The sequence below is a fragment of the Chionomys nivalis genome, chromosome 7 (assembly GCF_950005125.1).
Source record: "Chionomys nivalis chromosome 7, mChiNiv1.1, whole genome shotgun sequence".
Taxonomy (NCBI): Eukaryota; Metazoa; Chordata; class Mammalia; order Rodentia; family Cricetidae; genus Chionomys; species Chionomys nivalis.
The window spans coordinates 81,928,729-81,953,876 of NC_080092.1; the positions used below are offsets into that span (position 1 = coordinate 81,928,729).

A 25,148-nucleotide genomic window follows, 5' to 3' on the forward strand; every position below is an offset into this window, starting at 1 on the left:
GACTGGGTTTCTCTGTGTAGCCCTGGATGTCTTGGATGTCGCTCTGTAGACCAGGCTGGCCTCAAACTCAGAGATCCTCCTGCCTCTGCCTCTGCCTCTGCCTCCGCAGTAATAGGATCAAAGGGTATTTCTGACCTCTTGTTCTCAGCAAGACTGCTGTAAACGTTCTTGTGTGCTGTCATGGGTTTGCTGTCTAGTCTGTTTGAGGTTTTGTTTGTTCGTTTGTTTGTTTTGTTTTTGAGATGGCCTTGCTGTATAACCCAGGCTACCTTCAAGTTCATGGTGCCGTTTCAGCTCTCCAAGGGCTGTAGGTAAAGGGGCGCACCGCCACACCTGGATAGTTTTTTAATTACTCTTGGGAATTTTAAGATCATTGTAGGTTGAACTAATTCTGAGAGATTTTATGTCTTCTCTACCGAGTTTCCCTCCATGGCAACAGCTCAACAAAGGTGTCAGTACAGCGTCACGACCAGAACACACAGCGCACGGGTCTTCCAGACTCCCTGATTTACCATTGCTCACTCACACGTGTACCCACTTGTGGCACACGCTCATGTATTAGCTTTTAAAACGAGTTTGGATTATTCTATGTATGCGTGATCTATCCGCATGTGTGCCTGCAGGCCAGAGGTGGGCATCAGATCTCATTACAGATGGTTGTGAGCCACCATGTGGTTGCTGAGAATTGAACTCAGGACCTTTGGTAGAGCAGACAGTGCTCTTAACCACTGAGCCAGTTCTCCAGCCCCTCCCTACCCATGTTCTTCCTTCTATGCAATTTTAACACAAGATTTGCCTATTCACCATCACAATTAAGATGAAGAACAGCTCTGTGGCCCCAAGGACCTGCCCTGATGTCCTTTATTATTTATTTATTTATTCACTTTTTGAAAGAGTGTCTCAGTACCATAGGCTAGCTGAGGCTAACCTTAATCTCCAGATCCACCTCCCAGGCGTTGAGGTTGCAGGTACATGCCACCTCAGCCAGCTCCGTCTCTTCCACAAAGATGTCCACTTGCCTCCTTCACCCTCCCCCTTCCAGATCCTACTCACGGCAAACACTGACCTAACCGCATTTCCCATCGTTTCTCAATTAAAAAATGCTACGCAGATGCAACCAATGCAGGGCGCTGCCTTTTTTCGCTCAACATAATTCCCTGGAGTTATCCCGCATATGGGTACAGTGACAGGCATGAATCTTTCATTCGTGTCCTACAGAGAATTTTCATTGCCCAAGTTCCCTGTGTTGCCCCTACTCATCCTTTCCTCCCAGCCCAACTCCTAGCACACACTGAGTTCTGTCTCTGTAGGTCTCATGGTCACCAGAACACCCTGAGCTGGACTCACACAGTATGCCAGCTTACCAGGTGGGTACCTCCAACGGCTAAATTGTAGGTGTTTAAAAAGTATTTTATTTTTAATTATTTGTACATCTGTTTGTGTGTATGTGTTCGGTGCCTGTGGAGGCCAGAGGTGCCAGATCTTCTGGACCTGTAAGTGGTTAGTGAGTCACCCAACATGGGTGCTGGGAACCAAACTCAGGTCCTATACAAGAGAAGTATGAACTCTTAACTGGAGCCATCTCTCCAAGTCCCCTAAGTGGTTATTTTTTAAATTTAGAAAAAGGCTGTACCAGTATGGTGGCATGTGTCTTAATCCTAGCACCTGGAGGCAGGGGACAGGGAATCCGGAGTTCAAGGCCAGCCTTGGCTACAGATGGAGTTTGAGGCCAGGTTGGGCTACCTCAAAAACAACAACAGCACACACCACAGAAGTCAGAAAAAAGCAAACATAAATAACCCAAACCTATAAAAGGAAACACACACAAAACAGACTGCTTTGTACGGTTAAGACATTTATTTTGGTTACAATTTTATAGAGTGTTAACACTGGTGATACAGTAGACATTAAACTTTCCCTTTTACCCCCATGGCAGGAATTGAACCCAGGGCTTTGCCTTCCACCATCCCCTTTCCCCTGAACCTTTTCTGTCTAGAAAATCACTCTTTTACGAGTTACCCTAACAGGGGGAGGAGGCAAGAGCCCCACAAGCTAAACATTCACCAACGGTCTCTGTACCCTGAGACTCCCTCTGTTTACGATCAGGATAGAATCCTGATCTGGGAAGACCATATGATGCCACTTTTAAGAAAAGGAAAATGTTCTGTGAGGAAAGCTCGTATCTTCATATTTAAGATCATTGCTTATTTTGATTAAAACATTGAGCATCTTAATACTTACTACAAGCATCTTCAGTGAGCTTGTGGCTGGAAAGGAACCAACCTTCTCTACAGCGCCGCCTGCTGGCCACACATTGTTACTCATGCTCATTTCCCCGAGGGTGTGTGCTATAGGCCACCTCTGGATTCTTAAAACAACCTCCCGCATTGGAGCCCCAGAGAGCTTTAGTGTGGGACAGAAGAGGTCCCTCATTTGGTAGGGGTTGGTCTGTGCCCTCGAGGTAACAGAAATAATAGGTGGGGGAAACAGCCTGCCTCTGGAAAGGCAGCCGGCATACTTGAAGATTGAGAAGGGAACCATTTTACATTTTAACTTTAACCTAGATTTTTATGAGTCAAAGAAAGTGATCAGGTATGGGGAAGAGGAAGGGGCATCCTGAATTCTTTATTCCAGGGATAGAACACCATCCAGGAACGGCCACCACTCACGGAAGTACAAATGGCAGCTCTTTGGCAATACACGGCAATTCTACCTGAAGTAGGAGTTAATCTTCTGAACGCGGGGTAAAGCCAGCCAAGAAACCCTGAATTTTCAGCAAATAACCCCAAAGGCAAGACGGGAATCTCCCAAAGGCCCCTTTTCTTTATTTTCCCACAAAATAACGCCTCCAGAAGGCGTTAGTGAGTAAACAGCCTTGGGTGTCCTGTGAGGTCATCACCCAGATGAGGCAGGAGGGGAGTCCAGCCTCTTCCAGGAGCAGAGTTCATCCTCACAGGTCTCCATGTGTCACCTGGACGAAGAGAAGCTCTGTCCTACCTGATAGGGAACTTTTTTTTTTTTCTTTCTCTGGGGATGGCTCAAAGAAGTGCGGGGCAGTTGGACATTGCTGGGAGCTGGTCTCATTAAAGCCAAGAACAGCCCAGCTTCCTTAGGCAGCAGTGAAACCGCTTCCACTCAGCTTTAAAGAGCTAGGCGCCCTTTAATAAACCTAATTTTTTTTTTAAAAAAATAGGATCTTGCTATTGTAGCCTGGAGTCTCAACGTGGAGACCATACTGGCCTTGAACTTGCAGTGATCCTCCTGCCTCTGACTCCCATGAACTGGGGCTGTAGACTCATGCTACCATGCCTTGCTATCGAGGGTAGTTTTTTGTTTGTTTCTTTTGTTTGTTTTCTCTCATAACAACACACGGATAAGTGCTGTCAACTTCACAGGATTATTATGAAATGCAAATCAGATCAAGCAAGAAAGCCACTTGGAAACTATGGAGGGTGGTACACAGTTCGGCTACTGCCATTTCATTCTGGAGAAAAGAGGACCCGTCCCATGTGTCCAGGGCTGCTGTGGTCACACAGGATAGGGGACAATGACCATCCAGGCTGCACAGCTCTGTCCCTGTGGTTGATGGGAGGGAGGCCCCAAGATGCACCTTCTTCTCCAGGCTCCTCAGCAGCTCTGAAAAAGGCATATCCCTGACCTTCCCTGTCAACGCTGCTGAGTTCTCAATTTAAAGCTGAATTAAAAACATTCAACAAAAGTTCCTGATATGTCTTTCCCTCCAAGTAAGATTTCTTTGCAAACTCCGGCAAGACATCCTACAGGCAGGCATAAAGGCTGCTGGGATCCGGGTGCCCCACAACAACAACGCTCTATATACACTGGGCACTCAGACAGCTCTAGGTATTCAGAAAAACAGGCTTTTATGAGATGCCCGTGTGCTAGGTGCTGAGGTGGTGGCTGAATGCCACCACTCTGCTGTGTGTGACCCTGGATACACACAGCATAACAAGAACATAGAACCCAAGAAGACTGCGCTCACTCTGGCAAGTGTGTACACACATGAGGTCTAGCACATTTCCAAACCAGCCCTGGAAAGAAGTCCTTTAAAGGGTCATTTCTTTGTTTGCTCGCTCACCAGTAAAGGACATCGAGGCTTGTTTGTGTCCAGAGGGCCACTCCATCAGAACTACCCATAAATGGGCAAGGGTGAGCACAGGGACCCTCCATTTCCCTTCTGTCCCCTCCCCACTTTACAACCATGCACACACCCACGAACACGAGCTGTAATTGGCCAACTTCCTCCTTCTATTCTTAGAATAGAAACCAGGATGAAAAGCAGTTAGTATGACAGCTTAGGCTCACCCACACTATAATTCAGGATAAAACCCTTGCAATTCTCCAAATGGTGGGGTTGTTTTCTTTTTTTTTTTTTTTTAATAAGCTGGGCCTCGACACTCTGCATTCTAAAGAAGAGAAATAGAACCCTGCCCGAGGAAAAGGGACAGTGCCATCCACAGAGAAGACACCAAAGCAGCAGATAAGGAACGGAAGATCCCCCAAAGAGGCACACTTTAAACATTCCGAAGAATTGGGAGAGCCCTCCAGGGAAACCGGATTTGCCTACCCAAGGGCCCCTGTAGAGTATCTTTAATTCTCAGGAGATAATTAAAACACAGCCTCTTTGTGGAAAGCCAGCCACTAGGAACCTACCACTACCCTGCTTCATCTTACGCCTCTGCCTAAGAGGATGTGTCGGGCTGTGAGGACCAGTGACAGACGTGGGGAGAGCAGAACCTGTGTTTGCATAGATCATTTCCAGGGTCACCATGCTAGACCACTCCGGGGAACCCAGGTGCGGGAGAGGGTCACGAGAAGTGCCTGTGAGTGGCTCAGGCCTTACATCCTCATAGGCCTCCTGCCCTGGGTCACTGAGATGTATCTACGCCACAGGCTTCCTCCCTGAGCCACCACCTCAGGGGAGGGACATAAACGGCAGGGAAGGACAGCCAAGGAGCAAGAACAGCCTCCTCAGCAAGCCCAGGGCCGCAATGGGACAGACAGATGGGAGCAGGGTACACTGTGTTTCCTAAGCATGGTTGTCAGGGTCTCCTAGTCAGACCTCCGCAGAAGGCGGCTGCGGGCACCCTAGAGTTTCACCTTGCCCTCCTTGGTTAGTCTGTCATTGAGCTGGCAGAGTTGGGCCAGGAAACCGTCATTGGGGCCAATCTCACGATTCTGCCTCACGACGCTCAGAGCAGACCTGACATCCATCTTCTGCCGCAACATGAGGTAGGCGATGACGAGTGTTGGGGAGCGGCTGTACCCCTCACGGCAGTGGACAAGCACCCGGCCTGCAAGAAACAGGAGAGATGTGACAACTGGGGAAGCCCAGACTCACTGTGACGCCGAAAGTCTTCCAGACAACAGTAGAGAGCATATCGCCACATCACTGTGTCTCACCCTGCATGGTTAAAATAGTAAGAATGAAAGGCCCAAGGTTGATCATGGACAGGCGTGAGGCAGCCAGGGCTCTTCTCTGTCACCAGGGGAGGCAGGCTCTGAAGAGCCCTCACCCCAACGCACACACCATGGAAAACTGGTAACATGTGCTCAAGGTGAACACCTGTGCTCCCTGCTGCCCGGCAGCACTTCAGGGTGTCTTCTATGTCTTAGGAGTCTACTCGTAGCGGACCCCAGGTGGAAATTCCCAAGACTATCAACAGTAGACTGGGTAAATAATAAGAGTCTTTTAAAAAAGAATTAATGACCTAGGTAGAGTCGGTAAGAGGGCTCAGTGAGTAGAGGGGCTTGATGTCAAGCTAATGACTTGAGTTCAAACCCTGGGATCCATATGGTAGAAAGAACTTTCTAGAAGTTGTTCTCTGACTTCCACACACATGGCCAGTACAGTCATCCCTTCACCTCCATATATGTGTGTGTGTGTGTGTGTGTGTGTATGTATGTATGTATACATAAACATATGTGATAGATAACAAAAAATTAAGGAACTAGCCAGATGTGGTGGTACCTCTCTGTAACCCCAACACTTCAAGAGGTTGAGGCAAGAGAGTCACTGGAAGTTCAAAGCCGGTTTAGGCTACAGAATGAGACCCTGGCTCAAAAAGAAAAAGAATGGGAGATGGCTCAGTAGGTAAAGGCATTTGCTGCCAAGCCTGGTGATCTAAGTTCAATCCCTGAGACACACATGACTGGGGAAAAGAAAGTGACCCTGGCACACTGAACTCTGATGTCTACCCATACACTGCGGCATGTGTGCACACACGCACATGCGTGCGCGCGCACACACACACACACACTCACTAAATAAATGTAAAAAAAAATAGAGTAATATGCAACTTACCAGAAAGAACATGTATGAAGCACAAAAATATGTAGTATGATTCCACAGAACTCCAAGGAGCCCAACTAACCCGCGCTCTTAGAAGCCCAAACAGCGGTGACCAGGGCATGGGTGGGCACTGAGATGGGAAGGGGCATGGAGTGGATTTTCTGCAGGGTTGCCTGTTTTGTTCCTTCATCTGGGGGTTGGTACATGGGTGTCTGTCATTGCTGAACTGCACACTTTGTGACACCAGACTTCTCTATAAAATTTTATTTTTCAGTCAAGAGCAAAACATGAAACTAGCTATGGTGTGACATGCCTGCAATCCTAGCCCTCAGGAGGAGGCTGAGGCAAGAGGATGGCAAGTCTGAGGCCAGCTCGGGTAATAGAGCATTACTCTGCTTTAGAACGAAGCAATGCACACAAGCAGATAAACAAGACATGCTACGTGTGTCCATACAACGTAACACTTGTCAAGAAAGTAAGAAGGGCACAGGGCAAAATGGCTCAGCAGTTAAAAGCACTTGTTCCAGATCCAAGTTTGGTTCCCAACACCCTTATTAGGCAGCTCATAGTCACTTCTAACTCCAGTTCCAAGGGAGTCCATGACTTCTTCTGGCTCCCATTGGTACCTGCGCACGTGGCAAATACACACATACAAATAAATACAGACTTTAAAAAAGAAGGCACTACAGGTGTACAGAATAGCATAGATGAAACTCAAACATTCAGAGAGAGACCAGACCGCAGAAGAGCGCACGCTGTGTGGCTCTGTTGACATAAAAGTCTGCGAAATGCACTGGTCTCCGGTGACAGAAAGCAGAACAAGAAGGGCTGGAGAATGGAAGGTGGAAGGACAGGAGACGCTCCCCAGGGACATGAAAAACGTGGGGGTGACGGACACATTCCCTGTCTCGGTGGTAGTGGCGGCTTTACAGCTTCGCTTACGGCAAAATTTTAATGACTGTCACATTAAACACGTGTGTACTCTTTCCGGAATGCCAACTCTATCTCTGCAAAGCACATTTTAAAAGAATGGATTTCAGGACTGGAGAGATGGCTCAGCAGTCACAGCACTTCCTGCTCCCGCACAGGTCCTGGGTGTGGTTCCCAGGAAACACATCGGTCAGCTGGCTCACAACCACCTCTAACTCCAGTTCCAGGGGATCAGATGCCCTCTCCTGACCTCTGAGAGCCCCCACACACGTGGTGCAGGTAAACTCATGCAGGCACACACAGACACAGAAAAATAAGCATTTTTTTTTTTAAAAAATAATGGATTTCCAGTACAAATACAAACAACACACACATCCCTCTGTGGCTCCCCCGATCTGTCCTCTCCTCTCCCCTGCATTTCACCTTGTCCTCAGCCTACAGCACACACCCTTTCCTGCCTGTGCCCTGAAGACCACAAGCCATTCCCATGGCCACACTCAAGTCTTCTGTTTCTGTCTCATTCCTTCATCACCAGCAAAATGTAAACTCAGAATTCCTCAGAGAACCAAAAGCAATGATGCGGAAAAAGGGAGGTAGGGAGATAGGGAGGGAGGGAAGAAGGGAGGGAAGGAGGGGTCAAAGTCCCATCACGTTTAAGGGAGCCTGCCCCCAGGAGGGGCAAAAGCCAGCTTCTCTCTTTAGTCACCGGTCCCCACAAAGTACTTAATTCACATCCTTACCATCTCTCGCTCCTGCCTCCCTTCCACCTCTCTTCCTACAAACGGAGCTCGCCCTCATCCCTCACCGTTCATTGCCAATCCACACTCCACCCGGAAGCTGGAAAATCTTCCAGAAACACCGTTCTGACCTATCGTCATTTGCAGGGTGGAATCGAGTTCCTGAAGTGTGGCTTATGAGGCCTACTGCTACCCCCACCCATGGGGGTGAGCTCCAAGATTGTCAGGGTACATAGCAAGACTCTGTCTCAAAAACAAAACAAAACAGAGACGGAGACAAAGCCTCAGACTAGTGCCTGGCACGCAAGAGCACTCAATAAACATCAGCAGTATTGGGAGTTCCCCAGGGGCCCCAGGCACCTGTCACTCTGCTAGCCACATACAGATCTGTTCTCCTGAAGGGTGCATTCTTCCAAAGCAAGGGTTGTGGGGCTAGGTTTTGGATGCTCTGCCATTCCCAGCATCCCCAGGCATCCTCTGTTGCTGAGTGAACGGCCACCACCTACACCTCCTCACCAGCTTTATTTTGAAGGAAACTGCAGACCTAGAATTAACAGCATCTCTTCTGCACCCATCATCCTTACCGCCAAATGCTCCTCTATTTCCCTAGCTCCTGCTATGTCAGGAGTCCCCCCACTTTCCTGGCTTTCTCTCCCCCCATTAATACCTAAAGTCCTCTGTGGCTTGTCCTGGTTCCACTTGACAGTGGGACCCTTTGCAGGGCAACCACTGCCTACTTCCTGCTGGGAGCATGCTCAGATATAACCAGGGCACAGAATCTACCATGTTCCATATTCCAGGCCCAGCCCACACACTACCACCTCCACACAGCCTCTTTGGATCCTCTCAGAAGCAAGTAACTGTTCCTTCTTCTACACAAACCCAGGCTCCTTCCCCACACCCTGGCACACATGCCTGCGTGTCTGTGCTTCTTCACGCTTCCCTGTGAGCTCTAGTGTGCACACTGCTCTATGTGTGTGATATGCCTGAGTGTGTATGCCTGTTCGCATATGTGTGAGTGTGTATATGTGTTCAAGTGTACGTATGTGTGTGCAGGTGGAGGCTCAAGGCTGGCATTGTGTGTCTTCTTCAGCGATTTATTCTCTCTCTTATAAATTGAGTCAGGATCTCTCACAGAGCCCAGAGCTTCGTGCTTTGCTAGTCTGGCTAACCAGTGTGCTCTGAGGATCTGCCTCCTGAGTGCTGAGATTTTGAACAGTCAACCACACCACCCAGACTTAATGTGTGTTCTGGAAATCCAAACGCTGGTCTTCATGGTTGGGCACCAAGTGTTTTTCCTGCTGAAATACCTTCCCAGCCTCAAACTCCTGGCTTTCTCAGCAATGGATTCCTGTTCCTCAGAGTCCTGCAATGGTTGGAGGTTAATATCCATTCCATTTTAGTAGTCTATCTACAAGGCTCCAAAGCCCATGTTCTGCTTGGTCAGAAGTTACCTACAGGGAATGCAGACCATACCCATTGTTACATCGAGTGCTGGAGCCAGACCAGGGACACACCGGTCCCCTGGTTTCACCCACCAGCCTGGGATGGCTTCATAAAAGAGAGGATGCCCAGTGGTAAGGTATGGGGTAGCGTTTGCCAGAGGATGGGAAGAAATAGGCAGAAAAATTTCAGGCCTAAGATTCAGTCTGCTTATACGAAAGCAAGAGGTCAGAACAAGTTAGTGGACGTTCCCTGTTGTCTAGAAAGAGAAATAAAGGCAGAATGTTCCAGAGTCCCCTGAATGTATGCCTAACTGCTGCCATGTGAGAATGGCAATGACCACTCCCCTAACTGACCAGGCCACGTTCTCCATCTATCCAGAGTGAGGAGCGTAGAACAGCTGGGGTTGGTGTGACAGGGACCATCAGGGACCATAAGGCCCTGGCCTTAACGTCCGAAGTTTTCCCAGTCAACAGAACTTCTGCAAGTCCGGAATATGAACTGAACATCCAGTGGGCAGGGAGCTCTCTTTGAGAATCACTTGGACAGGAAAGCTGCTGGACCAGGAAGCATCTATGTCACACGAATATGTCCAATCACATCTGTAGTGGGTCACCTCTTCCCTACAGATGAGGGAGACGTGATGGGAAGAACCCAGAGAGCTTGTCTGCTCTGCTGACCTCTGCCCTGTGTCCTCTTAGGACTTCTCATCATTCCGATGTCTTGTCTGATCACCAGGCATCCCCTCCTTCAGCCCTGCTTTCTGTCTGCAGCTGCAGAGACCAAGTGACAGGAAGCCTTAACCTGGGATCTCCAGGCTGTGGCCCTCCACCCATCATGGCCACGCATTCCTCTGGTAAGGCAGCCACTCATGAGTGTCTAGTCACTAAAAGGGTAGGGAAGCCCCACTGGAATTCTGGGGAATAGTCCGCTAATCTTAAAAGGAAAGACACAGGCTGGGGATACAGCCTAGTCTTTGTGCTGTTCAAACCAGAATGCCTAAGCTCAGATCCCTAAGCACCCACATAAAAGCCCGGCACAGCACCATGTAGTCCCAGGCTTAGGGAAGTAAAGAAAAGCGCATCCCTGGAGCTCTCTGGCCAGCAGCCTAGATAAATCAGTGAGCTTCAGGATCAGGGAGAGAACCTGTCTCTAAGGTGGAAAACTGATTGAAGAAGTGTTCAGCATCAACCTCTGGCTTCCACCTGCAAACATGTGCCCATGTACACACACAGAAACACACACACGCACAAACACATGCACACACACATGCGTGCACATGTATACACATGCATGCACCCATATGCATGCACATACACATGCACATGTATACACATAGACATACACATGCACAAACACATACACACCATACACACATGTGCACACATGTATACACATGCATGCACACATACGCACACACATGCACACACACGAAGACATACACATGTGCAAGCACTTGTATACACATGCACATGCGTGCACCCATGCACATGCATGCACACACACATGCACATACATAAATGGGCACACTAAACTAAAAGGAAAGAGGCACTGAAGCCTCATTGCTGCACTGTGTATGTCTGGAATATTATCCTTTGTCTACAGAATACATAAACTCTATGCAATGGTCCCTATAAACTCACACATGGAACATGTAAATCCCTAGTTGGTGGCACTATTTTGGAACGTTTTTGGAAACTGTCTCAAGTTGGGACTCCTAGGAGGAAGCAGATCTCCGAGGGCTTGCGTGTGAAGGGTACAGCTGACCTTCAACCGCTTTCCCACTCTGCCTCTGCCTGTGTCCTGTCTGCCGTGAGGTAAAGGGCCTCCTCTCTCACACACTTCCACTGTCCTGACATTTTGTCCATGCACATAGGGCCGGCTCCTCACAGACCGAAATCCCCTGACAGCATAGAGCTGCTCTCTCTGTTATTCTGGTCATGGTCATATAAGTGTAATATAAGCTGCGGTGGCCGGATCTGTTGAGCTACCGAATCGACCAGCCCCATGGTTCGACTTTCCATGCTGGACATTAGTAAGCCCTTGTCATTATCACAGGTGTTTGCATCTGGGGTAAGGGTTAGGTGGTCAGAAACCACCCTCTGCCCAAATCAAACTAAAGGCAGGACCCGCGCACTGCCACTGTGTGTAAGAGTTGATCTGCTTGTGTCAAGAGGGGCCACCAGAGCTGCCAGGCAAAGAGAGCCTTAAAGTCATCACCACAGGGGGGCAGGAAACGACAGACTGGCCAAAGGGAGACCTGCTGAGGTCCGCTCTCTAGGCCAGCCCATGTCAAAGCCACCTCCCATGGGTCCTGGCTGTAGGTCCCTTACCATTCTTGTAAGCCAAGGCCTGGTCGATGAAGTCTGCAGCCCTTTCAAAGTAGGCGCTGAGGTTGAACTCCTGCGTATCATTGGCCTTGATGCCCAAGTAGGTGATGCCGGAATCACTGTAAAAGTTGGCATTGGTGTTGACGTGCATGAAGGACCTGCCCTCGGCGGCATTCAGGACGTGCGTGATGCCCAATTTTTGCAGCTGGGAGATGTCCTGAGCTACAGACCTGGATGGGAGGCAGTGGCAGAAAATGAAGAGGCAGCCCCGCAGGAAGAAGATGAAGAAGAACCTGAGCCTTTAGGCAAAGCAAGAGACGGTCCTCGCTGTCCCCCGTGGCTCCTCCTGCCCCATCTCATGTCCTCTCCCGTCACCCCAGCCATATCCAGTTACCAGCAGCTTCCCCAAATAGAATTGTGGTTCTGTGCCACGCTGTTTCCTCCGCTACCTCCATGTAGGCATCACTTCTGTGGGATGTCCCCAGCTCCTTCCAGTGTGCGCCATCACAGTTCCTATGCTGTGATGGTGGCACAGAGAAGCTATCGAGTCAGGCACGGTAGCACATGCCTGTGATCCTGTACTCAGGAGACCGTGGGGACGGATCATGAGATTGATGCCAGCCCAGGTTCAAACAACAAAACAAAAGAAATATAGACTCTGGAGTCAGAGTGCCTGGGTCTACCTCCAGCCCTGTTATTTACCAGACAGGCAACCTTAAGCAAGCCACTTAACCTTTCTGTGCCTCGGTTTTCCTTTCTGCAAAATGGGGCTAATGGTGCCAACTTGGGGTAGCCCTGGGTGTTAAAGGAGGCTGTTCTGTTGACAGAGCTTGACTCTGGGAGAGGGGGTTATATCCCATGGCAGGGTCATGCTTATCTGTTCAGAGCTTCTGTCTGTGAGTTCCTTGAGTGGTCTGTCCCCTCCGTACCTGCTACAGTGCCTGATGCATGGCACTGAATAAATGTTTGGTGACTGAATGAAGAATGAAACTGGCACAGGTCAGGCACCCTGAAGGATCCATCCCGCCATATGCTCTTAGCAACATCTGGGGTTCCCTGGACCGTCTTAGCACTTAAAGGAGCAAGTACCCACCCACTTCCAGGATGGGCGTTAGAAGGTATCTTGACGTAATGGTCAACCAGGTCCTTCACTTCCTCTCACAATGTCCTACTTTAAACAGGAACTTACACTTTTACAAAGCAATGTCTCCCGCAGGCTCCTGTCTGCCTGTTATGGCAGCCGGAAAGAGAGGACAGCACTGTTCCCAGTGAATGGAGCTAAAACTCTGCAGGACAGGACCGATGGATGCTCACATGGGCTGCTGAGTCAGAGCTGAGAGGCAAGCCTTCTCCAGACATCCAGCCAGGCTCTGCCTCCTACCTCCCTCTGCCCCTCACACCACCACCACCTATAAAGCCGAGATAGGAAATGCAGCTAAACACTGACTCCCTCGCTGCCCTGACAGGCTCTGGCTGAAGCTCTTTGATCCAGGAGCTGGGGGGGGGGGGATCACGGAGAAGAGAGGAGGAAGCCCAATGCAGGGCTCTAGGAACTCAGTTGATCCTCACAGCTGAGCACGGGCACCCCCCAACATCAAGGTCATATTTGCATAGAGGGCAAAGAATGTGTGTTCCACGGCAGCCACCACGTCTGCCGCTACGACTACTGCCGGCCTAGAGAAGTCACTACAGACAATTGCAACAAAGTGTCCCCCAGGAAGCAGGCTCCTGAGACTGTCAAGACCCCTGGCAACTTGGGTAGCTGGGGTAGGGAGGGGTAGGAGGGGCTCCCTAGGACTTTGCAGTGACTGAGCCTCAAGACTGACCCTGGGAGTCTGTTTGGCCGCTGCACCTCAGAACACTGAGCAAGACTGCACAGCTATGCTATCGATAAACTATCACCACCATTTACTAGTGAATGACCATCACGTGGTGTGTAACACACAGTAGGTGTACCATAAGTAAATGAGTGATACAAAGCATGCAACCTGTCCCCAAGAGTCTGGGACCTGCCATGTGAACCCCCTCTGGTTCCACTGTAGGTTAACCAGCAGGTCCTAGGTTCAGGACAAGAAACACACACGGAAGACACTGAAAAGTCCTCCCCACCCTTCAACCGCCTCTGGCCATCCCTCCTACTGTGTGAAAATGAGAGGAAAGCTTGCTTAGCAATTTTGAAGGGCAGTCCTTGAAATGGACCCATAGCGCTTCTTTGATAAACGGGCCTTCACGCGTGAAAATTCAGTGTGGGCCTTCCCCCAACATGGGTTACGCCAGCCTTTCTTTCGGTGTTAACAATGATTCTCTCCCACTGCTGAGAAATCCTCACTCATAACAGCATGACTAAAATATAAAATTTTTTAAAGGACGCATAAGAGATCAATAATATACACACGTCCTGGCGGTACGATTAGAAGGAATTTTCAGATGGCTCAGGTCTTCTATGGAGTTTAACATATCCCATCTAAGTCAAACCCTATCTGGAGAACCCAGAAAAGTCGTGGCTCAGCTACTTCCTCTTTTAGGGTATTTTGATTTCCTGACGCGGACAGGAAAAGCTCCACACCCGGATTGTAACGTCATCCCGTTGCCATGGCAACGAAGGCAGACATTCCACGGTGACCTCACTGCAGAACTAGGCAGCTGTCACATGACGCGCGGCCAAGAGACAGCCCTGCCACCTGTTAAGAGAACGTGGTAGCCTCGACCCCGCCTAAGCCAAAGCCAGGGCGGGCGGTGGCCGAGGGCAGGGCCCGGGCACATTCGGGTCTCAGGGCATGCGGGGTCCAGCTCCTCGGCTTCACGCACGGGGAGTGGGTGTCTGCTCCAGCCCGGTTCCCAGCCTTCGCTCTAGCTCGCAGGTCGGCGACCGCGCCCAGGCTTCCCCCGCCCCCATCCACGCCCTTGGACCCCACTCCAGCCCCCGAGTGGGCGGGGCGCCCGGGGAGCGGCTGCATAGTCAGCCCTCCCGGAGACTCACGCGTTGCCCACGTAGACCCTCGGGATGACCTCGTTGCAGGGCTGGGTCGGGAGGCTGTAGCAGCCGCTGCCGTCTGAGAGCAGGTCGTTGAGATCTTGCACCGAGAGCTCGAACGAGCCGGACATGGCGGCGGCGGGGCCCTGCACGCCGGGGCAGGAGCGAGCCAGGGGGAGAAGCCGGGTCAGTGGGGCGGGGCTGCCTAATAAAACCGCCCCGTCCCGCCCCGGAGGCGGGCCCGCCGGGTGCAGGAAGCTGCGGGCGCCGTGCCGCGTGGTTCTGCGCTGCGCAGAGGACACGCGCGACCGACCCACGCGCCGTAGGACCCTGGAGCGTGTCCCTGACCGAGATGTCGTCACTCCCGTGTCGCCGGTCCTCTATCTCCCTGGCTAACGCAGGGGAGCGCAGGCCCTTCCCTTACTGAACCCGCCTCAGGGCGCCTGGGGTACACCTGGTGTAGCTCTTTCGGGATAACGGGGACCCCTGGGGTTTGCTGTGAACCCTTCTGGCTGCAGACCAGCATTGTTGGCATCCATTCCCTCACCTCAAACAGACTCGTGAGAACACATCTTCCCAACACACTCCTGCTGAACCCCGCCCACCCCCCTGATTCCTTACCCAAGGTCACAAGGAAGAGCCCAACGCTGGGGACACTTCTTCCGTGTTCGTTACAAAGCAGCATTGAGTTTTTAAAACTGGGGCTATAGGTCGCCAGGTTTGGCCTCTGACCCTGGAGGACTGCTTAATCTTTAGCTGGCTAGTAAAAGGGAGGGGGGAGGAGTGGGGGGTACAGCGTCACAATAATAGTTTGAGCTGCTATGATTTTAGAGAACCGAAGTCTTTAACTTTTTTAGAGTGTAAACACGATGCAAGTGGAAAATTCTCACACCTGACCTGTGACGGATGCCAGTCAAAACACAGGTGCACGAAAAATTACTGTACAAAATTATATTCAGGATAGGTTTATGTGTGAAACATTAATGAGTTTCCTGTTTAGACTTGGATTCATTCCCTAAATACCTCATTATATATATTAAAATAATATGAAATCCTAAATGCTTCTGTCCCGAGCACTGAAGTAAAGAATATGCAATACCTAACTTGTAAGGATTGCTGGAAAGATTCCAGAAGCATTCAAGGGGCCGAGGAGGTTCCTGGGCTGTTAAAAGGTACCGAGCACGCATAAAGCCCTACTTTAGTTCCCTGTATAAACAGACAAAGCGGGACCAGAACCGCTTAAAATCTCTGAATGTTGTGGGAGCTCACTGGGTCTGCGCCCTGAGCTAGTGCACCCTGTGCTGGTGTGGAGGTAAATCGTTCTCCACACCCTCCTTGACAGATCTTGCTGGAGCAGCTGCTAACTCACTGTGATCCACGTGGTGTCAGTAGCTGATCCTCTCTTGGGTTTCCACTGAGGGCAAAGGGCTCGGAAGCTTACTTCAAAGCGGTTCTCAGTTGCCATGGTAAACGGCAGAGTCCTTAACTCCAAAGCGGTAAATACAGTGTCTGGAATCCAGGAATCCACACTCTGAGTCCGACTCTGACACTTACTAAGGTTTTTCTTATGTTTTTTGTTGTCTTTTATTTCATACTTAAGTTTTTGAGACAGGGTCTCACATAGCCCAGGCTGGCTTTGAATTTTCTGTATAACCAAGGATAACTCTGAATTTGATCCTCCTACCCTCACTTCTCAGAGTGCTAGGATTACAAACATTTGCCACAGCACCCGTTACACGGACACAGATCGTAAATGTTTCATTCCCCAGGAAAGCTTATAGACTCACAGCTTCAGGGAAACATAGCTCAAAGGGCACCGATGAGGGCTGGAATTCCTGCCTTCCTGGGTGCCTGCCTGTGCTAGCCAGGGACCTCCACATCCACCAGAGGTTTTCTCCCCCTCTAGGCTTGAAACATCAACTTTCCAGGCAGGTGGGGAGCTACAAAGCCTGCTTTCCTTCATCTTGACATGGCCTGACTTAGCACAAAACCGAAAGCCCAGCACAGACCTGTAAATGCTTAGGGGAGAGAGAGGTGCTACTTACCCTAGTCCAGTCATAACACAGGGCATGTAAGTACCGGATCATTCCACACCCCATCAACATATAGAAATTTTATCTCAACTCAAAATTAAAAAAAAAAAAATTAGGTGCCCAGAGACAGCCAGGCATGTTCTTCTCCTATTCCTCCATTGAGACTTGTCCCTGATGTCATAACTGAGTAACTGTGACACCCTATCACAGGGACAGCTAAGTGCCTCACAGAGGAGTCAAGGTATCTCATTTCTAAAGTGAGACTAGGAAGAAAAGATGAACAATTCCCTGGATTACCTGGCCTACCCTGTTATCGTCTCTAATCACAGGCAAAGTACAACCTTCAGGAAGAAACTGGACTTTGGCCATTACGTATTGCACAAGAATAGAGTACAAATAGGTATGAGGGCAGTTGGGGCTGGGCACCGCTCTTGGAGATTCTAGAAGGACCCATCATAGAGGTAGTGACAGGAGACTTCACCAGCCCTGGCCTTATCTGCCTGAGTTTGGCCAAGAGGACATTGTAATCAGGGACAGACTTTATCTTCTACCTGAGCGTCCGTGTGCTGGAAAGAATCATTTTTTAAAGAATATTTATTTATTATGTAAACAATATTCTGTCTGTCTGTATGCCTGCAGTCCAAAAGAGGGCACCAGACCTCATTACAGATGGTTGTGAGCCACCGTGTGGTTGCTGGGAATTGAACTCAGGGCCTTTGGTAGAACAGGCAATGCTCTTAACCCCTGAGCCATCGCTCCAGCCCCGAAAGAATCTTTTTTTAAGTACTTTAGAGCCAAAGTTAGAGAACGTGAGTGCAGTGCCCAATAGACCATCTAGTAATGTTGGGAAGGTATGGAAAAGACGCCATCTCATTGGACTGAAAGGAATTTTATCTCGATGAATTTTTGAGGTAGATTCCTGTAGCCAAGGTTGGCCGGGAGCTCACTGGCTGAGAGTCAAGGATGACCTTGAGCTCCTGGTGGTCCTGCCCCCACCCCTGGAATGCTGAGGTTACACTACTTTGGTTTAGACAGGCGGGGTGTCAGCCCCAGGGTCCCTGGTGCACTGAGCCCCTGGCACTCTTACTGACTGAACGGCTTCCCCACCTGCTCTTTACGGATTTACTAGCCCTGACTGCTCAGCCATCTCAGTTCAAATTCTCCAGAGATGTCAGATGGGAAAATTAAGTCTCACTGAAGTTGCTGTCAGGATTCAAAAGCGGAATGTTCAGTCGTTGGGGTCGCGTGGCCTGGTGGTTTTCCAAAGCCACGCTCTAACGATGCTCTTTGTCCTCCAGTGAAGCCGACTGTTGATACCAGACCGCCAATGGCGCACACACATCACATTCTAAAACTGAGCAAACTCCAGGTATTTTACTGCATTTTTTTAAGTCTTTGTTCTAAAGAGACCCAATTCCCCAGTGCCTTCTAAACATCCACCAAACTAAAGTCATTAACATTCCTCCCCTGATATTCATGAGTAGTCTCCCTAAGCTCTGTCCTGGGCTCCACCAGGGCTCTCGGTGTGCCCCCTTTTTCTCAAAGTCCCAGAGGAAGGTGCTGCAAGCCACTGTGTGGAGGCAGCACAGTGGTGATGTCACCATGGTGGGGTTTCTTGCCAGGGTGAACAAAAGAGAATCGACAAAATTGAATATGAAAATAAACAACTATGCCAGAAAATTGCCAACGCCCATCGCGGCCCTGCCAAGGTGGACTGCTGGAATGAGTATCTTTCAAAAAGGTAGTGTTCTCTCTCTCTCTCTCTCTCTCTCTCTCTCTCTCTCTCTCTCTCTCTCTCTCTCTCTCTCCATTTCATTCTCAGGAAAGCCAACCTTCCCTTTGGGTTTGAGTGAGAGAGAATCACTCAAAGGACATTATGGAGAGAAGCAAGAGACAAAACTACCAAGATTGACAGCTTCCCAAGCAGGGTGTTAAATCCCACCTTTGCTGTCATTTAAGAGAGTTCCCCTAGCTCTCTTCAGAGCCTGTCCCAAGCACACACTTGCATACCTTTGCAGAATGCCCACGTGTCGTGGTGGTTCAGGTGCAAGGCAGTGAGCAACAATTTTTTTAATTGATATTTATTGAGCTCTACATTTTTCTCTGCTCACCTCCCTGCCTCTCCTCTCCCCCCTTCAACCCTCCCCCAAGGTCCCCATGCTCCTAATTTACTCAGGAGATCTTGTCTTTTCTACTTTCTACTCCCATGTAGATTAGATCTACGTAAGTCTCTCTTAGTGTCTGTATTGTTGTCTTGCCACACCAACTCCAGTGTCGTCTGTGTGACATGACATATGTCATTATGCTGGACGGGAGCTACGTGTCCTATGGGACTAGGCTTTTGGAGGTCAATGGCAGATGGCCCCGTATTAGCCACCGCTGAGGCATAGACGGGTTTCTCGAGTAGCTGGCTATATGGAATATGAGCTTTGCACAAATTCTTTCATAATAATGATAGTCTTTATATATACAAGACAAGGATCATTCTCTTCAAGAACAGCTCTGGGATAAGGAAGCACAGTATGGGAATGTATAAGACTACAGCAGAACCCTTGTCATACACGGGATGTATGATGAGCAAGGGAATAGATGAGTTAATGTTGATGGACAAAGACTGTTATATTATACTTTGAACTTTATGGATAGGCTTGCTAAATCCCAACCCCCATAGTGTTTGCTGCATAAGAAGGTACTAAAAAGTATAGTTCAACAGGTGCAGAGAACTGATTAGGTCTATTTGGTCACTAGATGAAATAAAGGGTTAGGAAGAGGAAGGGCCATGATAGCGATAATGAGACAGAAACTTTCTATTCATAAGATGAAACCACTTGCCTGAGGTTTACATCCCAAGGACAAGATTTCCTCTTCTAAGGATGCTTTATGTCTAACACCTGTTCCTGATAATATACTTTTCTTAAATATCGCTGATGTGACTAAAAGAAGCTCTCATACTGTGCCAGCCAATGACACATGACCTTCTGATTTGTTCTTTGAATACTATATAATGAAAACGTGAATTCAGTAAAATCGCAGCAGATTCCAACCGCTCTCTTGTGTGTTGTGTCTGTCTGTCATTCGCCGAACTTGTGCCTTCCTGTTACCAGGACCCTGTTTCTCCCACGGTCTGAGTGGCTGCCCTGAGCCGGTCCGTGGCATTGTCTAAGTTCTCTGGGATTGTGGTTTGTAGGCTGGCTTTCTTTGCTTTATGTTTAAAAACCACCTATGAGTGAGTACATGTGACAATTGTTTTTCTGTGTCTGGGTTACCTCACTCAAAACAATGTTTTCTAGCTCCATCCATTTTCCTGCAAAATTCAAGCTGTCATTTTTTTTCTGCTGTGTAGTACTCCATTGTGTAAATGTACCACATTTTCCTTATTCTTCGGTCGAGGGGCACTTAGGTTGTTTCCAGGTTCTGGCTATGACAAGCAAAGCTGCTATGAACATAGTTGAGCACATGTCCTTGTGGCACGATTGAGCATCCTTTGGATATATACCCAAAAGTGGTGTCACTGGGTCTTGAGGAAGGTTGTTTCCTAATTTTCTGAGAAATTGCCACACTGACATCCAAAGGGGTTGTACAAGCTTGCATTCCCACCAGCAATGCAGAAGTGTTCCCTTTCCCCCAAAAACCTCTGCAGCATAAGTTATCATCAGTGTTTTTGAACTTGGCCATTCTTACAGGTGTAAGATGGAATCTCAGAGCTGTTTTGATATGCATTTCTCTGATGATTAAGGATGCTGAACATTTTCTTAAGTGTCTTTCAGTCATTTTAGATTTCTCTGTTGAGAGTTCTCTGTTTAGGTCTGTACTCCATTTTTTATTAGATTATATGTTCTTTTGGTGTCCAATTTCTTGAGTTCTTTGTATATTTTGGAGATCCAGACCTCCGTCTGATGTAGGGTTAGTGAAGATCTTTTCCCATTCTGTAGGCTGTCAATTTGTTGACTGTGTCCTTTGCTTTACAGAAGCTTTTCAGTTTTAGGAGGTCCCATTTATTAATTGTTTCTCTGTGTCTATGCTGCTGGGGTTATATTTAGGAAGTGGTCTCCTGTGCCAATGCATTCAAGTGTACTTCCCACTTTCTCTTATACAAGGTTCAGTGTGACTGACTTTATGTTGAGGTCTTTGATCCATTTGTACTTGAGTTTTGTGCATGGTGATGGATATGGGTCTATTTTCATTCTTCTACATGTTGATTTCCAGTTATGCCAGCACCACTTGCTAAATACGTTTTCTTTTTTTTTTTTTTTTTTGACATTTTTTGCTTCCTTGTCAAAGATCAGGTATTGGAAGGTGTGTGGATTGATATCCGGATCTTCTATTTGGTTCCATTGGTCCTCCTGTCTGTTCATATGCCAATACAAGGCTGTTTTCAGTACTGTAGCTCGGTAGTAGAGTTTGAAGTCAGGGATTGTGATGCCTCCAGAAGTTCTTTTATTGTACAGGATTGTTTTGGCTATCCTGGGTTTTTTGCTTTCCCATATGAAGTTGAGTACCATTCTTTTGAGGTCTTTGAAGAATTTTGCTGGGATTTTGATGGGCATTGCATTGAAGAGCAACCGTTTCTTTATTAGTTCTGGAGGCTGGGGAATCCAGATGTACAGGGAGGCACCAGTGGATTCTGGGTTGGCCTTGGTGTGGGGGCTGCTTGCGTTCCGCAAAGACAGCCATCTTCACATTGGACCCTCATGGCAGAGGGACAGGAGTTCTCTCCCCCAACTTCCTTTATGAGGGAGCTAATCCCATCCCCAAAACCTCACCTCTTAATATCACCTTGAGAGTTAGTGGTCAGGCATATGGGTTTGGCAGATCCACAAACATTCAGATTTAGCATCATAACTCAGACAATGCTATGACCCTCCAGCAATCAGTTCCACGAAAACCCTTGACTGAGTACTACATGCTAGGTGTCTCCGACCATAGACAAAATGAGGAACATTATTTCCCAACCCCAAACACTTGGAATCTAAGATGTAACATTTGTAAAAACCCATACTAAAGCAGCATGAGAAGGACAAGGGACGTGCACACCAGGGAATAGTCGCATATATGTGTAGAGGGGGGAGGGAGGAAGGGAGAATTCCTGTGTCTACCCAGAGATCGCAAACAAAGCTGAAAGTCAAGGAAAGGAAGATGAACCAAACCTTGACTCCAGGCACGTATGCCTTATCCACAGGACGCCTTCCTTGCTTATACAAACCACGTTTCTAATCCTGGTTTCACATTATAACCCTTGGGAGATGTTTACAGCATCCTGAGGTCATGAGCATTTTGCCAGAAACAGACGAATACATGTGTGTCTTTCCACACGTCCAGATTTGGTAAATAATGACAAATTCACAAGTCCTGAGCTATTGTTGCCACGTTGTTTTTGAATCACAGGGGTTCTTTACTCCTATCTTAATTACTATATTAGCTCTTGATAGATTACACATTACATGCCCATATAGTAAATGTTTCTTTACACATGTATATGATGAGTAGGATACATAATGATGACCAAAACTTAAAGTCATTCACATAGTTTAAAGAGGCCCGAGAGGCCAAAGCTGGGAAATGGATAAGGACTCTGTCTCTGCATTGATGACATAACCCAGGCGGAGGTCTTGGAGAGGCTGTTGGGGCTGTGGGCAGAAGAATCGGGTAGCAGGGTCAGGTTGAGCGGTAGAGTTGAGTCCAGCTTCTGAGGCAAAAGTGTCAGACCCGACCTGGGTGAACAAATGGGTGAACAGGAAAAAGAGACGGCAGTTCAAGTATCGGCAGAGGGAACTGAGCTTTTCTGAAGCCCCTAGGATAGTCAGTTCACAACTGGTCCCTTGACCCACATATCGGTTCAGATGACAGGTGACTGGGACCATCAGCTGCCGACTTCTTTCTGGGGTCCGAGTGAGAGAGCTACACCCTTTCCTCAGACTGACTCTTGAGCCCTGGGTTTCTCTTAAGATTTTAATGCCCCCATGCGCTCCTACAATTCCAGTTCACTCTATAAATGGATGGGATGGGAGCCTCTCTACCCCAGAATAAGTAGATAAGTAGTGACATGTGGGTGCCACTGGGCAGATGGCGCTACTCAAATGTCGTCCCAGGTGCAGCCTCCCTTTCTAGCCTCAAAATAGCATCAAAAGCTGCCAGGGAAGTGAACTCTCTCAGGGCAAGGCCCACGGTGAAAACAAGTGTCTTAGGCAACAGGGAGTCACTGAGAGTTGGAGCGTAGTCTAGCGCGGCACTGAGACCTGAGCTCTATCCCGCGTCAACATTATCTCCCTGCAGGCAGTGGGGCTGAGGCTCCTGACAGACACCTGCAAATGCTTCATGTATTTTCCAGAGCGCACTGTCCCAGACTTGAGAAATGCTTTCTTCTTCACCCACCCTGGTTTTGTGTTTTCCAGCTTAAACAGAGAAGCAAGGAACCGAGAGCTAGTGAGAATCACCATGGAAAACCAGGGCATCCTAAAGAGGCTGGGTGACCGCAAACCCCACTATGACCGCAGGGCATCGGAGGTGGACTGGCAGGCACGTGGCCACTCTTGTCATAGTTCCGGGTGTACCTGAAGTGCTCAAGCGTAGAGACTAACCACTAAGCAACTCGGTCATGTGAAAGACATCAGTCACTCAAAGGAAAACCCACATGGCAAGCATAGCTTACAAACTGGGGAATGACCAAAGGCACCTTGGCGATAAAGTTACTGAGTCAATTTCAGAAAATACCGGGCAGTGCCCCCACCCCAAATTCATACGAAAGGCTGAATGTATAAATATGGAAGAGGGCAATGTGATCCTATATGTGATCAATCGGCCCCATTTAGAAATGCTTCTTCAAAGGTAAAATGGGGAGACTTGGTCCAGAGGCTGAGGCGGGGGATGACTCAGTTGAGAACAAGCAGCCTGGACTACTTAGTATTGAGACCTTGCCTCAACAAGTGAGCAATGAAGTAAAGCTCAGGGGAGCCATGGGCAGTGTTTTTAAAAACCTCTTCTCCCTACCTTTTCTAAGCCACTCTTAGGATTTAGAATTTCAACTCTCACACCTGCGTGCCCACGTTGACAAGCCTTTCTGATTTTTTTTCCTTTCAAGAATTCAAGACGCTATATCAGAAATACAACAAGATATCTTCTCTCCCACGAAGAATAGGTATGTCATTTTTATAATAGCGCTTCACTACCGAAGTCCCGACAGCTCCATGAATGGCCGACGAGGGCTCAGCTCGGGAGGAGATGGAGAGCCGTTGAGGAGCTCAGAGCTCTGACTTTTCTGGGAACGGTGCTTTTGTATCACCAGCTTTAAGGCTTTATGGGAGTCTAAAGGGAGTGATCTGTGCCACTAAGACATTGCCAGGCAAGGGCAAGATGGCTCAGCAGGTAAAGGCGTGAGCCTGAAGGCCTGAGTGCTATCTCCAGAGCCCACGTAAAGGTGGAAGGCGAGAACCCTCTCCACAAATGCTGTCCAATGACCCCTGTATGTGTGCTGTGGCACATGAGCCCCACCCACGTGATGATAATTTTTAAAATGTTTTAAATTTTAAAAAATTAGCAAGAAACCTAGGCTTGAAAGCGAGGTCTAAGGTCCACGACTAGTAAAAGGCACTGCTATTTGAGCATCGTATTAGACACGGTTAGTAACGAGCTCTGGGCCTTCAAGGAAGGAAGAGACGTGGACACCTAGGTTCTCCAAAGAACAATGCCACAGTTGATATCCACCCCCCTTTCCTCCTCTGCCTCCTCCTTGTCTTATTCCTTCCCCCCACCCTTGCTCTGGACACAAGGTTACTCACGATGGGAAAGACACAGAGAAGACCCAGGATTTCTTGCCTGCTGAGAATCTCAAAACACTCCAGACTGACCGCATGCCCCATCTTACGATGTTCCAATAAAGCTTGGCACATAAAACAGGGCAGGCAAACGGAACATGATGAGCCTTTTATTCGTATTCTGCACACACACCTGTGTGTTCATGTGGGGATATTTGTGTGTGTGTGTGAGAGAGAGAGAGAGACAGACAGACAGACAGACAGACAGACAGACAGACAGACAGACCGGTGCATGGAGACCTAGTCTGACTGACGTTCGGTGTCTCCTTTGATCACTTGCTTTTGAGACAGCATTTCTCACTGACCCCAGAGCTCATTGATGGAGCTAGGAGATCAAGCCCCTGAGCTCCAGAGATCTGGCTGTCTCTGTGCCAACCCCACACTTGGCTTTATGTGGGTTCTGAAGACTCAAATGTGGGTCCTCAGCTTATGCTGTAAACACTTTATTAACTGAATCATCTCCTCAGGACCTAATTTGTACTTTTGTTTGTTTGTTTTTCAAGACAGGGTTTCTCTGTATCTTTGGAACCTGTCCTGGAACTCGCTCTGTAGACCAGACTGGCCTCAAACTCACAGAGAT

General features: G+C 48.6%; 2 protein-coding genes across 2 annotated transcripts; one reads left to right on the plus strand and one right to left on the minus strand.

The window, feature by feature from the left end:
• Positions 1 to 1,847: 1,847 nt before the first annotated feature.
• Positions 1,848 to 14,993, minus strand: Dusp3 (dual specificity phosphatase 3). The gene is made up of 3 exons (XM_057775695.1): positions 14,731 to 14,993; positions 11,754 to 11,980; positions 1,848 to 5,312 (listed from the first exon to the last, which is right to left on the minus strand). Exons 1-3 carry the CDS (start codon positions 14,853 to 14,855, stop codon positions 5,107 to 5,109), a joined length of 558 nt encoding a protein of 185 aa, XP_057631678.1. The 5' UTR covers positions 14,856 to 14,993; the 3' UTR covers positions 1,848 to 5,106.
• A 2,040-nt stretch (positions 14,994 to 17,033) lies between these two features.
• Cfap97d1 (CFAP97 domain containing 1) lies at positions 17,034 to 23,892 on the plus strand. The gene is made up of 5 exons (XM_057776748.1): positions 17,034 to 17,157; positions 18,056 to 18,126; positions 18,380 to 18,498; positions 23,150 to 23,273; positions 23,836 to 23,892. Exons 1-5 carry the CDS (start codon positions 17,034 to 17,036, stop codon positions 23,890 to 23,892), a joined length of 495 nt encoding a protein of 164 aa, XP_057632731.1.
• The last annotated feature ends 1,256 nt before the right edge of the window (positions 23,893 to 25,148 follow it).

What these genes read in the sequence shown, in the direction of transcription:
- Dusp3 (XM_057775695.1), bottom strand. Translation starts at nt 14,855, where the DNA reads ATGTCCGGCTCGTTCGAGCTCTCGGTGCAAGATCTCAACGACCTGCTC. An exon ending in AGGGTCTACGTGGGCAACGC is followed by an intron (nt 11,981 to 14,730) that starts GTGAGTCTCCGG and finishes CCTCCCATCCAG; the next exon opens with GTCTGTAGCTCAGGACATCT. An exon ending in GGCCTTGGCTTACAAGAATG is followed by an intron (nt 5,313 to 11,753) that starts GTAAGGGACCTA and finishes TGTTTCTTGCAG; the next exon opens with GCCGGGTGCTTGTCCACTGC.
- Cfap97d1 (XM_057776748.1), top strand. Translation starts at nt 17,034, where the DNA reads ATGAACAATTCCCTGGATTACCTGGCCTACCCTGTTATCGTCTCTAAT. An exon ending in TAAAACTGAGCAAACTCCAG is followed by an intron (nt 18,127 to 18,379) that starts GTATTTTACTGC and finishes GTTTCTTGCCAG; the next exon opens with GGTGAACAAAAGAGAATCGA. An exon ending in CATCGGAGGTGGACTGGCAG is followed by an intron (nt 23,274 to 23,835) that starts GCACGTGGCCAC and finishes TTTCCTTTCAAG; the next exon opens with AATTCAAGACGCTATATCAG.